This window comes from Callospermophilus lateralis, chromosome 1 (assembly GCF_048772815.1).
Source record: "Callospermophilus lateralis isolate mCalLat2 chromosome 1, mCalLat2.hap1, whole genome shotgun sequence".
Taxonomy (NCBI): domain Eukaryota; kingdom Metazoa; phylum Chordata; class Mammalia; order Rodentia; family Sciuridae; genus Callospermophilus; species Callospermophilus lateralis.
In genome coordinates, this window is record NC_135305.1 from 154,041,328 (window position 1) to 154,057,448 (window position 16,121).

General features: G+C 36.2%; 1 protein-coding gene across 3 annotated transcripts in view; it reads right to left on the reverse strand.

The window, feature by feature from the left end:
• Positions 1 to 16,121, reverse strand: part of Med13l (mediator complex subunit 13L) — a 309,479-nt gene that overhangs the window by 41,559 nt on the left and 251,799 nt on the right. For all 3 annotated transcript variants that reach the window (XM_076855405.2, XM_076855448.2, XM_076855371.2), the window contains exons 8-14: positions 15,818 to 15,983; positions 14,014 to 14,118; positions 9,434 to 10,165; positions 8,384 to 8,609; positions 7,286 to 7,391; positions 6,848 to 6,972; positions 4,001 to 4,100 (exon numbers count right to left, since the gene is read on the reverse strand). In XM_076855405.2, coding sequence (XP_076711520.2) covers positions 4,001 to 4,100; positions 6,848 to 6,972; positions 7,286 to 7,391; positions 8,384 to 8,609; positions 9,434 to 10,165; positions 14,014 to 14,118; positions 15,818 to 15,983 — 1,560 coding nt within the window. The remainder of the gene's footprint in view (positions 1 to 4,000; positions 4,101 to 6,847; positions 6,973 to 7,285; positions 7,392 to 8,383; positions 8,610 to 9,433; positions 10,166 to 14,013; positions 14,119 to 15,817; positions 15,984 to 16,121) is intronic.

Consider the following 16,121-nt stretch of genomic DNA (forward strand, 5'->3'; position numbering starts at 1 on the left):
TGCCTACTACTGTGAAGAAGAAGAAGAGCTGAAATCCCAAATATTCAAGGCACCTTCTTGCTATGAGAATATTCTACTTGAAACAAACTGAACAATTTCCAGAAACTAGCAAAACCAAATAAGCCACAAACAAACTACTAGCAAACCATTTTAGACACGATATAGCTGATACACTCTGAGGCAGTAAAGAGTGTAGCTTCCATATTAACAGTTAAGTCTCCTTTAAAACAAAGAGGAAGAATTTAATATGAAGTTAGGTTACACTTGAAATAAATCTATTCCCCTTTAACCTTTTCCCAAGCCAAAGAACAGCTACTACAAAATTTTAATATAAGCTAGTTTATAAGCATAATATTTTAAATTATTATTCTGCTTTATAAAATCTTTAAACTAGCACTGTCTTAAGATCTTAATTATCGATATACATCTGTGAAAAATACAGAAAATGTGTAATGCCTCTCAAAGTCAAAGTGATGGGCTTAACCATTCCAACTATGATAAAATATTTTACAAAAAAATGGCTTTATTAAATTAATTTTTGAATTTTCTCTAAGAAATGAAACAAAGGCATATTCCAATTAAGGCTACTCAACTTTATTGATGTTACCTAATGCACTCATATATCTTTAAGTTTTCAAAGTCTCAGGTACCCTGTTAATTTTTATCAAAGGTAACAAAGAAAGCATAGATAAAATTTCACTTGCTAAAAATTCACTTTAAAAAGTGATCTTCACCATTCTTATTATCATATATTCCTAAAGAAGATTTTTAACCTAACTTCAATTCTGCATCTGTAAACTGGTAATAATATCTAACCTCATATTTTTGTGTGTGTTAAATGAGACGACATGAACACTGTGCCAGGTATATCTTAAACATTCTGTAAGTGATGAAGTCAGCACAATTCAGTCCTCCCCCATCAATTCTGGTTTCATTGGAAAAAGATGAAATTGCTGTTCAGTTACAGGAATTTTCTGAAAAGAGCTGACCCCAAATTAGTTTTGAGATGACGAACAGGGAACTGGCCTCAAAATGGGTAAGGTAAAAAGAAGATAGAGACCCAGAGGAAAAAAAATACTTGGTCTTTAAAAATAGAGCAACATGGATTGCCATTCAACTTTCTTCCTAGAGAAGGGCTAAAGTGAAGTCAGGAACAGCTCCCAGAACAGAAGGTAGGGGAGGAATCCAGCTCCTAGTGCTCCACAACTTCCACCCTGCAAAACCTCAGGAACTCAGTGAGGACACAGACCTTCACCCTTAAACAAACACACACCGCCAGGACCAAAACACTCCACCAGAGGCTGTCCTGTTGATTTCTCAGCATCCTCCCCACCCAGAGCATCTACCGATGCTCTGAAAATAGTTACATGCCATTTCAGAACAAGGGAAGCCAAATAAAAACTCCAACTTTCTTTTGCCTTTTCAAAGATTCATACTTCAAACTGACACACTTCTAAACAAAAATTCGTAAGCAACTAATTAGTAAAACCTGAGAAAAACACCTGTTTGATTACTTTATTGTAACACACCTTGTTGTTAATTTGTTGCTTTCTTCATTATCATATACACAAATTAATAACCACAAACCTGTGCTTTCCAACACTGTAACTACTGGCTGCAAGTGGCTACTGAGCATTCAAAATAGGGTTAGGCTAAACTGAGATGAGCTGCATGTATAAAATATATAAAATATGAATATACAAAGAGTAACACAAAAATGTAAAATATCCCAATAACTTTTTATACTGATACAAGGATATATTAAGATAGAATATTATTATCAAAACTTATTTCACATTTTTCACTTTTTTAGCATAGCTACTAGAAAATTTAAAATTACATATGTGGCTTTCATTTGTGGCTCACTTTGGATTTCTATTGGACAGTGCTGTTCTAGACATTAAATGTCATTACACATCTGTCTTTCCACCTCAACATCCAATAAAGCTACTGCAGATATGAAAACTTCTTGCTAGTCTATTTTCATTGTCATTTCTTGGGAGGAAATACTGTGTAAATGTCTACACACCACCCTCCCCCAAACACAAATTTACATACATACTTTTATCTGGCTTTTCCTAGTGATAATATTTCATATTAATTAATTTTTATACCTATACTTTATCATCAAATTCTGAGTTGCTTCTTCTCAAAAAAATTTCTTCTTGAATAAAAATGAAAGGAGAGAGCATGCAGTATACTCTATTGGGCAAAGTCATAACAAGCAGGACATCTGTGACATGGTCCCAGGCACTTTAACATCTTATATCACTGCTTATCACTTCATGTCAAAAAGGGCAAAGGGTTAACTGGGTCTTCAAAAGGAAAAAAAAAAAAAATCACTCATTTGACCTATCCCATATGTATCTATTTTAAAACTATTTCTTTTAATCTGTGAAGTTCCAAGTTTGTAAAAATTCTGTAGTGCAGAGTACTAAAAAAAGGAAAATGTTTAATTAAAAAACTACAGCAATTGGCTGGCCATCATTATTCATTTTCATTCATGTCATGCTTGAGAAAGCTTTACATATTTAAAAAAGTGATAGATCCACTAAAGCTGTCAAAATCCAATCTCTGTATACTTCCCACTTCTACATTTGAGTAAATCAGCACTACATTTATAGGTTCATAAAACTTTTTGACTCATCCCTGTGACACGGTGGTTTTTCCCCTCAATTTGTTCTCATTACCGGATGAAGTTAATGAGAAGGTATTGAAGAATGATTTGCTATGGAATTATGTCTCTGCTTCAGAGAACTTTTACATGCTGCCCTGACTTTCCTTCCTCTTATACAATAATGTGGCTTCTTAGAAAAAAGAATGTACTAAAATATACTACATGTCGGCATATATATGAGAAAACTCCTTGATCTCAAAAGAAAACACAAAACTCAGGTGGCTGAGGCAGGAGGATCCAAAGTTCAACTTAGCAAGATCCCTGTCTCAAAAAAAGACTGGGGATTTAGCTTAGTGGTAAAAGACCCTGGGTTCAATCCCTAGTACCATGAATGAGTGAAAGACAGACAGACAAAAACTTCAATGTGAATTAGTAGTAGTAGTAGCAGTAACAGTAGCACTATTGAACTCAGGGCGATCTATCACTGAGCAACATCCCAAGGCCTTTTGATTTTTTTGAGACAAGGTCTCCCTAAATTGCCCGACTTGTACCAAACTTGCAATCTTCCTGCCTCAGCCTCTCAAGTTGCTGGGATTTCAGGTGTAGACCACTGTACCTAGCTCAATATGAATTTTGAAAAGGACCACAGAAGAGAAAGTCATTATTTTTGAATTAAATTTATGAAAATTGAAATGTTTTGTACAATGTCTCATAGTGAAATATCACTCTGAAAATCAGAAGTGCAGCATTTATCCTACTAGGAGGGGACTATTAGAAAAATAAACCAAAAAGATGTTTTTCTACATTTACACTATAAAAGTTAGCTTTTGGGATGGGGATGTGGCTCAAGCGGTAGCGCGCTCGCCTGGCATGCGTGCAGCCCAGGTTCAATCCTCAGCACCACATACAGACAAAGATGTTGTATCCGCCAAATACTAAAAAATAAATATTAAAAAAATTCTCTCTTCCTCTCTCTCACTCTTTCTTTAAAAAAAAAAAAAAAGTTAGCTTTTTTTTTTTTTTAAATACCTGGGACTGAACCCAGTGGTGCTTTTCCACTGAGCCACTTCATCATCCCTTTTTATTTTTATGTTGAGATAGGGTCCCGCTAAGTTGCTGGCCTCAGACTTGTAATCTGCCTCAGGATTCCAGTTGTGTGCCACCATGCCCAGCACAAAATTAATTCTTAATTTCAACACAAAAGAAGGCTGCCTGCTAATCTCTCAGGAAGATCAACTTGAACAAGTTTTAACTTATAATTAGAATTTTGTCAAAAGCAAAAATAAAGAGGGAAATTTCAGAAAAAGCACCACCGATTTTGAGAACTTTTCTATGAGAAGTTTATAGCAGCAAGCCTGAGCTCAGTTGGCTTTATCCACATACTTGGTGGGTATGGAACAGCAGCTCTTCCATCCTTCCCAAGAGGTCGGTCTTCCGTCCCAATGGCAGGCATTTTTGATGAGCGCAGTGCAGGTGATACAGCCTGAGAAGAGATAATGATGGTGATGGTGATGATTATTATTAAAACAGAAGAGCACACAGAGTCAGCATTTTGAAGAGTATGCCTCCTGAGATTCCAAAAAAAAAAGATGCTTCCTTACAAAGCATTCACCAGGTGAACTATCAGAAATCCCAGCAGAACTGTGAAACACAGGACATGGTCATAAACTTAGCGAGGAAGAAAAATTGAGAGTCCTTTTTTTGCTCCCTCATGGATCTACTAAGGGCAGATTACGCCATCACAGTAGAGTTTACAGACCTTCAGCAACTTTCCCTCTCGGGTCACTAGAAAAACTGTTTCTCAGACAAAAATGATTATATTAGGGTGGAGCTTCAGCAGTGACTGGCAACTGGTCTAGATTTCCTTCTGTTTGGAAGCAGGCGGCTAAAACAGATGACCTCATGATTTCCAATTATTTTTATTTTTACCACAATGAACTATGTACCTTTGATATCTATTTTGACAGTTAGAGTTCATCTTCTCTCTCTCTCTCTCTCTCTCTCTCACACACACACACACACACACACACACAACACACACAAACTTTATAAAATTATTTAAATACACAGAGATACTTTGGTGAATTACTCAAAAAAAAAAAATCAATTCCCTTAGTAGGCAAGATCATCTTTAAGAACTCAAATAAACTGGTAACAAAACAAAAACACATAAAGAAAAACAGAAATATTACAAATAGAAGGTCTTTTATTAACATAAAATTAAATTCAAAGATAATTCAGATGTAAACTTGGCCATCAGCCTCTACTTATAAGTTAGATGGAGTAGCAATAGATTCTAAGATAAACTATTCATGTGATTAAATGCTAGACCAGAAATCAGTTAAACAGAACACTCAGAGAAATGAAAATTCAATTAAAAATGTCCAACTCACTAAAAATTATATTCTCTAAATTTAAGCATTACTTCATATCACTCAATAGTAACTTACAATTTATTCAGAAAATAAGTTCAATGGCACAGAGCACACTCACAATCACTAGGGAGGGTGGCTATGAATAGTACCAGGCAATCCATACTGTTTACTTTTTCCCTTGCTGCTTTTTTGATTTTTGATTCTTTTTCTTGTCATACTTTTCCTACCATCACCACCAGAGCATCTAACCTTGTACTCAGGATCCTTAAAACAAATGACAGGCAGTGTCTGGCTTTGAAAAGGTAAGTTCAAAAAGGACCTTCAATGCCTGAATAGGAAATGTGCTGTTTCTTCTACCAGAGTTTTGCACATTGCCGTGTTCTCTTCTTTCACAAAACTACTGCCTGAATTAAGGTTTTCCTGTTCTAATTCAACAAAATAACAAATAGGGATTCTTGCTTCCTGCACGTTAAAATAGTAAAAAAACAATATGCACTTCTTACAGTGCACAACCACCCCAACAGCTTTCCTAGGAACATGTTATCAATAGTGTGAAGTCCAGAGCCTTACGCCTGGTCCAAACCCTTCCAAGTCCTATCAGACTTTGGCCACCAAGAAATAGCAGACTAGTGAGCTCTTCCTCATCCCCCCAATCCTATCCCTTCTTGCTGCTTAATCAGGGCTCATTCCACACTCAAATTAACATCCCTCCCTGCTTCTAACTGCCCTCAGCCTTTCCAGATTTCAAATCAAATCATTCTTCAAGGCCTTTATGATCTTCTAATCTTTCAAGTACTTATAACACTAATGGTGTATAATATCTGTTAATTAGCCACTTTTGATTTTAAAGTTAGAGAGGACTTTAGAAAATCTGATCTCTACTTAACCTTCAAGCCTTAATTTAAACACCAATGTCCTGTCATTCTGTACTTGAATGAATGTTCAGCATCCTTAGATTCTGATCTGTTCCTGCACTCTTAAGTATACTGCAACTTTATATGCTGTTTCTCCTTAAGTTTGAATGTCTGAAGTACAAGAGTGATAATTTAATCATATTTATGGTGTGATGATCAGCTTTAGTATCTGCCACAAAGGAAGTGATCATCACATGATTAACAAATGTATATAAAATGGATGGGAGGGTTGGTAAGTGAATAAATGAAAAAATAATGAACTGACTTCTAAGAAAAGAGAGCCTATGTTGCTCATCTCTGGGTTCAGAATAACGGGTATTTATGTTTGTCCAAACATACAGAGCTAATTAAGAGGATAAGCACACAAATTCCTAACTGTTAGCTCAGCTGATCTGCAAAGAATTGTAGTTCTTACCTGTTACTATAATCATGACTTTTATTAAATAATTTGACTTCCACGTGTATAAATTTTATTTCCCTACCACAATACTAAGATCCTAAAAAGTACAGACCATTTAAGTGTGCATTCTTCAAAATGAAGACTAACCACTAGTTTATTAGATGATAAGCAAAAGGTATGTGGGCATTATATTAAAAATCTGATTTAAAGAAATACACATAATACATTTCCTATTAGTCCCATAATATTCAGAGGAATTTACTAAAATATATGTGAAAGATTTTAATATTTACAACTCGAAACACACTAGTGGAAAGCAGGGATCAACAAACAAAACCCTAGAGGGTTAGCTACTACACTAACAACTTTTTGAATCTTTCAAAGCATACAAATATTTTTGAAGAAACTTCAGAACCCGAAATCATAGCCTCCCACATGAGTTGATCAAAATACCAAAAAAAAAATAACAAAACACTGACATTAAATCCTCCTTTGATGAAATTGTTCTATGTGTAGAACCCAGAACATACTATACACTCACCCCAAGTTCGTCATCATCAGAATTATCAAAGATGTTGTCTAAGTCATGCAGGGAAGGTGCCAAATCTGTCACCTGTGTAAGGCTACTGGAGCCAGCTCTGCCAGCTGCATTATCCTGCCGGACATCTGTAGGACAGAAGGCAAAAGAAACGTAATGAGCAGCTCCATCAGGCAAGAAGAAGTGAGGAAAGGACATGGATCTCAATGAACATGATCTGCTTGTGATTTGTCCCCCTATGGTTTTAGTTAAATTTAGAGACAATTATTTCCAAATATGCTCATCAGTTTTGAAAGGAACTGAAAAACAAACTATAAAAATATATTAAAGATGAGATCAAATCATTGCTGTAACAATAAATATAATTTTAAATTGAGACTCATCTCCCTTGCATTTTATTTTAGCAACAATCCAAGTGAGGCAAATAATCATTGTACACACCTGTTTTAGTAGCAGAACTGAAAATAGACATGGCATTTTTCCCATCAGGCACCGGCGTGGAATGACCTGGTGTAGTGACATCCTTGGTACCAAATCCATCCTCTGACTGTATAATAAATTCAGCCAAACAAAACACATGAACACCAACCCAAAGTGTGGAATATGAGGGAGAACACAAAGAATTAGAGGGTAGAATGGAATTTGTTATGAGCACAAGTATGATAAATCATGGTCTATGCAACCAAAGGATACAGAAGATATGTCCTTGCTCTGGAATTTAAACAGAACCAAGAACTCCCCACTGTCCCCTCAATCCTATGGGGTAATCCGAGTGAATCAGGGGTTTATTCCTCAATAGTACTGGTGGCAACTGATTACAGACCTGCCGTGGTGTTAACAGCTGCCTTTACCAACATTTTAGACACTGAATTATAGATTAAGTCTTCTGGATCTACACAGATCCTTGTAAAAGAATCTAAAAAACATTGCCCTCAACTATACTGGCCTCTTTCAACTGTCACTCTTCTACTCTCGAGAATCTTTCTTTAAATGGCCCAGTATTTTAGAATGTCTTAAAATTTAAGGTTACAGACAGCAGAAAGACCCAGTACTCACTTGTATGACAATGAAACAGTAAAATTAATACTCAGAGTCTATGGATAGTGTTGATGTTAGTTCAGAGAATATATAGGTATAGCGCTGAGCACAGTAAGCATAATAGGCGCTCAATAAATGGTAGGTACTATCATAATCATTCTTTCTTTACATTTTGGGTATTTGGGAATAATATTTAAAAAGAAATAGGCAGGGAGCATAGGCCAACAAGAATTAGCATATGAGAAAACATGCACTGTAGAAGCTATAGCCTGGAAAATATGCAGCTTCATTTATGTTCGGCTGACTTTTAAACAAAGGTAAGCCATGACATAAAAAGGAACAATACGTTGTTCAATACAATAGTACCAAGAGCATGAACATGGGGACATAGCAATCAGGCAAGACTACCTCGAACATTCTGCCTCAAGTCTTCCCACACATGTTGCACTGACAGAGATAGAAAACCACACCGTGCTAGGTTCACTCTGTAGTAAATGGTACCTTATTCTTTTTCAGGGAATCCTTCTCTGTCCCTTGTTTGCATTTCTTATTTGCTGTGAAGATGTATTTTATGTCGCCATCTTCAAAGGTATATGGGTCATTGACTTCTCCCAAACTGTCTCCAGGTTGCTGTGACAGAGGCAACGGGTCAAGGAAGTGGAGTGACTGCATCTGGGGCTGCTTGTCTTGCCAGATTTTAAACCGTTTGTTAGGTTGTGCTAAGAGTCTAAAAGGGAAAGTAATTGATAAATTGAACAAGATAAACAAAGTAAAATGATTATTTTAAAAGAAAAGAATTTATGTTTTAGAGGATTTTCAACAAAGCTTTTTTTAGAGGATTTTCAACAAAGCTTTTTAAAAAACTAAAAATTCATCTACATTGTGATTTTTCTTTTCAAGATTACATTGGCAATTAAATAAAATTTAGCAGGCTTCATCAAGAACATGTCTTTGTCTCCAATTCCATGAATTGCACTTAAAAACAGTTCTCAGGACAGAGAACCTAGGTTCAAATTTTCTCTGCAAAACCCTAGTCTTTCAGTTATAAAGTTAGCATAATAATATGGCTGTGGTAAAGATTAAATGAGATAATATTAATGTAACATAAATACATAAATGTAATGTATTAATATAAATATATAAAGTATTTAGAATAATGGGTGCTTCAAAAGCGTTAAATATGTTATCACTAGATGTATAATACATACCTAAGGGCATGCAAAGCCTTCCTCAAAAGTGTCATCATACAAAGACAGCAATATGAAAAAGTTTCATAAACATAAATTCTTTGATAAGCAAGCAGCAGACCAAAAATAAATTAACATATACCAAGTATATTAGAATGCAACAGAGACCTTCACATGCCAGTGTGTTTAAATAACAACACATGTGCTAAACCTCATGAAGGACAAACTATTTTCAATATGCAGAAATTAGAACAGTTTAATTTGGGGCCTGCTGGTTCAATGGGGAAAGATGAGGAGAACCCTGATTCTGGGAGCACCCCTGCTGTGATGCCCAGCAGGCAGGCTGGTGGAGGGGTTACCTTACCTTTGCAGTGCAGTGCTCTCTGAGTTCACCTCCATTTTGGCATCACATCTCTCACCCTGGAGCTCTGGAGGCCTGAACTCAGCATCATCGCTGGCTGGGAGACGAAAACTATGCCACCATTTATCTGATGACTCTGGGTTTGAGGGCCTAATCCCACAATATAAGGCTGTCTCGCTGACCTCTGCCATCAGAGGCAGTCTTTGGCCTACGAGGACAGTTCTGTCATCTAAAGTAGACAATTGCTGAAGTTCTAGCCCATTTCCGTAGAGGGCTGGATTCACAGGGACAGACGGTGGGTCCAAACTTTCTGTTTCCTGACCTCGTGGCTGAGGGCTGAGTGTTGGTGGCAGAGGGGAAATAGGGGAATGAGGTGAATCCATAGGATTCAGATTCATTTGCTTGCTTGTATTTCTGGAAGGCACGGCCATTTGCTTATCATACTTCCGACTGCTAGACACCTCTAAGGAGGAGTCCATCCCTGCCAACCCTAGCTTCTGTCCCGGTGTATCCTGTTCCATGCATAACTCTTCAGCCACAGACGGCCGATGATGAAAAGGTATCAAGGGTCTCTTTTGCAACTTGTCTCCTTTTTCTTGTCTTTCTGTTGTTTTGTGCTTAGAAGAAGCAGGAGGTGGTAAAGATGAAGATGATGATGGTCCTGCACTGAACCCTGGTTGAGACATTGTGGGAGGTCGACTGGGTCCTACTGCACACCGTTTTAAAAGTTTATGCCTGAAATAAAAGTTAAAATGAAGTCAATGATACATTGATAAAAATAACCGCATCAGTATAACATAGAAAAGAGATGCCTTTGACAAAGTTATCTTTTATGCACACATTAGAAGATTTAATATGTTTAAAGGCTTCTTTCAGGTTTTAATTATGTTTACAATGTCTAAAAACATATAATACAGCCTGACAGAATGTGAAGCATCAGTATGTATAAGCTAAGCAGGTAAAAAATGGACTTAACAAGAAAGGTAAATTGTTAACATGTTTCTAACAGCGTCAAAATTGCTGATTTGAAAAAAAAAACTCCTTATTGTTTTAATTTGGTGAGGGCCTCATATAATCCACTCTTAACAGTATGTTAAAATCTTTAGAGTCACAAGATTGTCTGCTCAGAAAAAAAACAAACAATTTTCAATTTCAATTTTATAACATCACTAACTCTCATTAAGAATGGTGTGTAATGACTTATAGTGTTTAAAGTTGGAAATGAAATTAAAACAAATCTCCCTGTAAAGTGTGAAAGTAAAATAACGAGGGTCCATTCCTAAGAACATTTAATATGATAAATAAACTAAAAAACTTATCTGCCCACTATAACCAGGAAAAAAAGGAATAGATGACAACTTTGGATCTTACCAGCCACAGGTTAAAATAAGACAGAAGTAAAAAGTTTGTAAAACAATATACTAATGTAAATGGACGAGCTAAGCAAGAATACAAGTCTGCTCACATCCTAACAAACTTCTTGGCAAGCATGGGTGTGAGAAATGGTTGAGTAAGGACCTCCCAGATGATGCCAATTTTTAATCTGTGCAACAAAGTTATATAGCAGGTCAGCGGGTTCCTCCCAATGTATAAATCATTCCCAGAGAAAAAATGTAAGCTCTCCTGTGGTGTAGCAGTAACTCTCTGAGGCCACTAGGGTGGCATTAAATTACTGCTGCATCACACTAAATGATGCCCTAGTGGGCAATAAAATGGATTTGTGTGGCATAATGGGATGGTTTAGTGGAACAGTAGGATAGCTGCCCTGTTCCATAAGACCATTAAACAGTGGGAGGAGTGGACCATTCCACCGCTTGGGTTTGGTAATCCGGCAGCAGATAATCTGAAAACACTCTTGCCAAAGTCTCTGCTTTTCTAAAAAGATAAAATCAGAATTCCTGATTTTGAAGAAGGTTATCCAAGCATAAGGCTATACATAGTTCAGCCAGTGGTGTACACTAAGCAATAAGGATACAGTACCATAACAGGTGAATGTCTCATCAGAAAATACCTCCATTATAGCTTCTAGAAGTACTTATTTTAAAATCTAGGCTCTAAAAAAATCTTTTACACAATCTTTTTCTGATTTGGATTTTCTCAGCATTTAACAATTGTAGTCTAATATCAGATAGAAACTTTATGGCAGACTCTTCAAAGTAAGTACTTTTGTAAAGCAGATAATCTTATAAAGCGGGTTCTTTCAGCTGTAATAAATGATTCAGTTACATTGCAAAATGGTTAGAATGAGGAATGTGCCTGTAGATAACAAACTATCCTGTCAAATCTCTGAGTACGAAAGAAACCTCACAAGAGCAGACAGCAGGAAGATCAGGTCAAAAGGCACAGTGGTCACTGGGCAGGAAGAAACAAGAGGCAGAGCCAGGCAGCAAAAAATATATGGTGAATAGAAGAATGAGGAAAGGATGACAGTAGACATTTCAAAGGGAGTCACACAGACTAGATTTAGAAAATGAAAAATAAAAAATAGACAAGTGATTAAATTTCTAGGCTGAAAGGCATTGGGGGGGTGTGTGAAATGTTGGCAGTAAGGGACCTGGTATGTGGGAAACCAACATGTTTAATATTAAGGATCTGGGAACCAAATCCAGGGCCCTGTTCATGCCAGGCCAGTGTTCTACCACTGAGCCACAGCCCCAACTCCAAGAATATTTAACTATTGTTTCTTTTCTTTCTTCCTTTTTTTGGGGAGTGGGGGAGTGGGGGACAGTGGGTTAACGGGAGATTAAACACAGGGTCATTCTACCACTGAGTTTCACCCTCAGCTCTCCCTCTTTTTAAAATTTTTTTTATTTCGGGACAAGATCTCTTTAAGTTGCCCAGGCTGGGCTTGAGCTTTCAATCTTCTTGCCACAGAGGTCTGCTGAAATGAAAGGCATATACCACTGCACCCAGCCCCAAGGATATTTCTTAATAGCACCACCACGAATACAAAACTAGAGCACAGATGAGAAGTCAGGTCTAGAAATAAATATTTGGAAGTCAATGGGATGGTGGCCCTGATATGCATACATCTATTTAAGAAGAAGAAGAAGAATAAAAATAAGATCCAAAGGTATTCGAATCTGGTGAAGAAACTGATCAACAATACAGAGCACAAAAGGAAGAGCACCATCTATTTATTTATGCTGATAAGTATCCCCAAAATAATTCAAAGTATAGCTACTAAAAATGTGAACTAAATCAGTAAAAAGGGTTTTATTTTTAATGTGAAAATTCTAGATTAAGAAAAACAGCAGGAAAAATAAGATGAAGGCAGAAGTTACATACACTATAATTTATATTCTATGTACTTGCTAAAGGTGGACCACAATATGGTTGTGAGCTGTCCATAAATCAATGCTAATAGAAAAATACTTTTTCTCACACAATTTACAGCAGCCTAGATAGAAAATAAAACAGATATTCAGCTACAGCATACCATACTTATGCTAAGACCAGAGAGAGATCCTCACATGCTAACAGAGGACTCTTAATGTGCAATTTCTTCAAAAACATCTTCCTAGAAAATTAACTATGCATTTCATTAAGTTGATACAACACCTTTCAACAAGAGGTTGGCTGCCAAGGCAGAGCTTAATAGGAGAATCAACATGAAGGGCAGGGGAGAATAGGAAGAGGTGTCAAATCATTCCCTTATTTTAGTTACACAAAAAGGTTTACATACATTCTTAGGGGGCATATGGACCATCTCCCCATTAAGAACTTTTCACTTAAACTAGAGAAATTAATGGCTATACTCTAAATATACTTAACTAAACTTTTCATAAATATTTAGCAATGCCAAATTTAAAAATATGTACTTTAGAAATAGAGCTGCTTTAAATTGCTCAGTAAGTGAAAAAAATCAAGATGTGCTCTAACAGTCAAATGAGCTGGTGGATAAGACTTAAATCCACTTAAAAATTTTAAAAACTCTCATGAAAATCCATGGCAAAATATTTTATTGCCACAATAAGTGGTAAGTCAAGGGACAATCTACAAGGAATGCAAAAATTTACTAGAGAATAATTCGGGAGCCTATCCAAACTTCTAAATGAATGGGCACTTATAATGCTATGACTACAACAATTTTAGCTTTCAGCAGGTGCTACCAAATACCTGCCATAGTCATTCTAAAACACTCCCACTGACACCAACCTTTTCTTTTATTACAGAAGCTAATAAAAATTACCTAAAAAATTCTATAAATTTAAGCCAACCTGTTTTCAATATGTATCTCCATTTTAAAATTAATTAAAATTTCAATATGTATTTCCATTTTTAAATTGCTAGGGAATGTCTTGCCAAACTGATGCCTTTAGTTTTGAAGCAGCTCACTAGAAGAAATTAGTGGGAACAATGTGATGACAAGGCCAATTGTGTCCAATAAGCTCTTTCTGATTCCTGACAATAAAACTGTATCACCTGCATATAAGAAAAGACTGTTTTCTTCCTTAGTCAATAAGGAAGAAGATTTAAAACAAAACAAAAAGACAGAGAGGATTGATAGGTAAGGCCAGGAAATGAACCACGAACTGTGCCTCCTTCTCTTGGACCACAGGGTTTGCCTTTTTATTACCCACCTGGAACAAGAACAGCTGACTCTTTGGGTTGGATCCACAAAATCCCAGGTAGCAGGATTGTTAGCAGGCTCTTCTTCAAGAGTTGGAGTTGACATTTGGCTCCTCCTAAAACGGTGCAAAATATGACTTATGTGTAAACACTGAGATAACACACTCATTACCCTAAGGAAAAAAATGCAATGCTAAAAAGAATTGAATACATTTCACACAGTCGTGATATCCTGCTGATATTTTAGTTTGGAGCAACCATGTGGAGGGGGAGAACCTGCTCTATGCCCTAGAAGCAGAATGGAAAATATTCCTATATACGTTTAATGCACATTTTAACACAGGTGATATATATAGCCATTAATATATCAGACATTATTAGCTTTTGCTTTTTTAAAGGTCACCTAAAAAGTCACCTAAATTATGTATGAATAGTATTCTAAATTAATGTTTTCACAGCATCAATAAATTACATACACTCAATTAGATTGTTTAAATCACTCTTAAAACTCCTTTAATACTTATTAGCAATTAAGGGTAGTGCTTTAACACTTATTAATGTGAAGTGAAAGATGGAAAAGAAAAACTTCACCCACGTATTGATGATTATCAGTAGCAAATCTCTATTATTACATAATGAAAATAAGAATTTCTGATTTAGGTACAGCTGATACTACAAAGTGGTTCAATGATAGCTCTCTAGGGAGTTCTCTTGCTCCCCATTCTCCCCTACCATTTTGGGTGTCTCTGATAGTGATAGGAGGCTCAGGGCTGTTAAAGTTGGTGGAGATGTAAAGTTAGTGATGATAAAAAAAAAAAAAAAAATCATTTCTAAGTGACTAGAGATACACTTCTTAAGCTCTATGATATGATTTTCCACTACGATTATTTGAAATTTTATCTACTACATCTTCTAGAATCAATTCATTGGGAAAAAAACATTTAGTATGAATTTGCTAAAATCCACGTTCAAAAGACCAGTTTTAAATCTGTATGTAAAACTCTCAACAGTTTTCACTTAGGAAACATTTAATTGACTTCTAAATGAGTGAACTTGTTAGCAGTTATTGACAAGAATGTCCATATTCATTCTTTACAAGAGAATCGAGACTCATTTGTTTACTTGAATTATTCAACAAAGTGGATATCTCACCCACATTAAAAGAGATATGAAACTTGGATTAGATTAACATAAAATTTGGCAAGTTGAATAGTATTTACTAGCTATTGTTGGTCATTATCATTGAGGTCATTAAAATAATTACCAATAAGTTCCTTTTTAGAATTGATTCTCCCTTCCCCGCCCCCCAAAAAAAGTTCTAAAGAAAGAAGGGATAAAGGAAGGAAAAGAAAAGGGGAAGAAAAGCTGGGTAGAGGAAGAAAAGAATATAGCTTCCTCAAATCAAAAAACAGGGGTAAAACAGCTAATATACACCCCTCAGTTCAATTCAGGTACTGTCGATTACAACATGAAGCAGTACATGATAGTAAATTGTCAAAAAGGGTTATTTCCCTTTGCAATTGGAAAGTATTCATAAACTGGTATACAAAGAAAAACCAAACCCACTGATTACTGTCCTGACAGAGTGGATCTCTGAGCTATTTATGATGAAAAGTGAAAAGGTAATATCAAATCAGTATCCTGATTTTAACATGTCTATTTTGAATTTCATTCTATTAAGCTTAAAAAAGATGAAACAACAACCCAATGACCTCTCAAATTTGGCCACACAGTACAGTGTGACTGACCCGCTTCATGCAGCAAAACAGGAGATGGTCACTAAATCACAATCCAGACATAATCCAGAAAACATACTTGGACTGGGTTCTGTTGAGGATGCATTCCTTCCAGACTCGATGAACCATATGATTGTGGAGTTTTGGAGGAATCTTCCCCGATCTCTTTGGACTGTGCATAGTTACCATCCCCCCATCTTGGGAACCCAGGTGACTGGTAGCACTCTGCATAACTCCACTCTCTCCTGGAAAACAAAAACAACTTGGAGTGTTAGAATGTTCTAAAAATGTCTCCTTGTGCACAGACTGCTACTGTATTTAAAATACGCATTTTAATTGTTGAGAATCATATTTACTGTAGCTTTGTCCCTACCCCTGGCAAT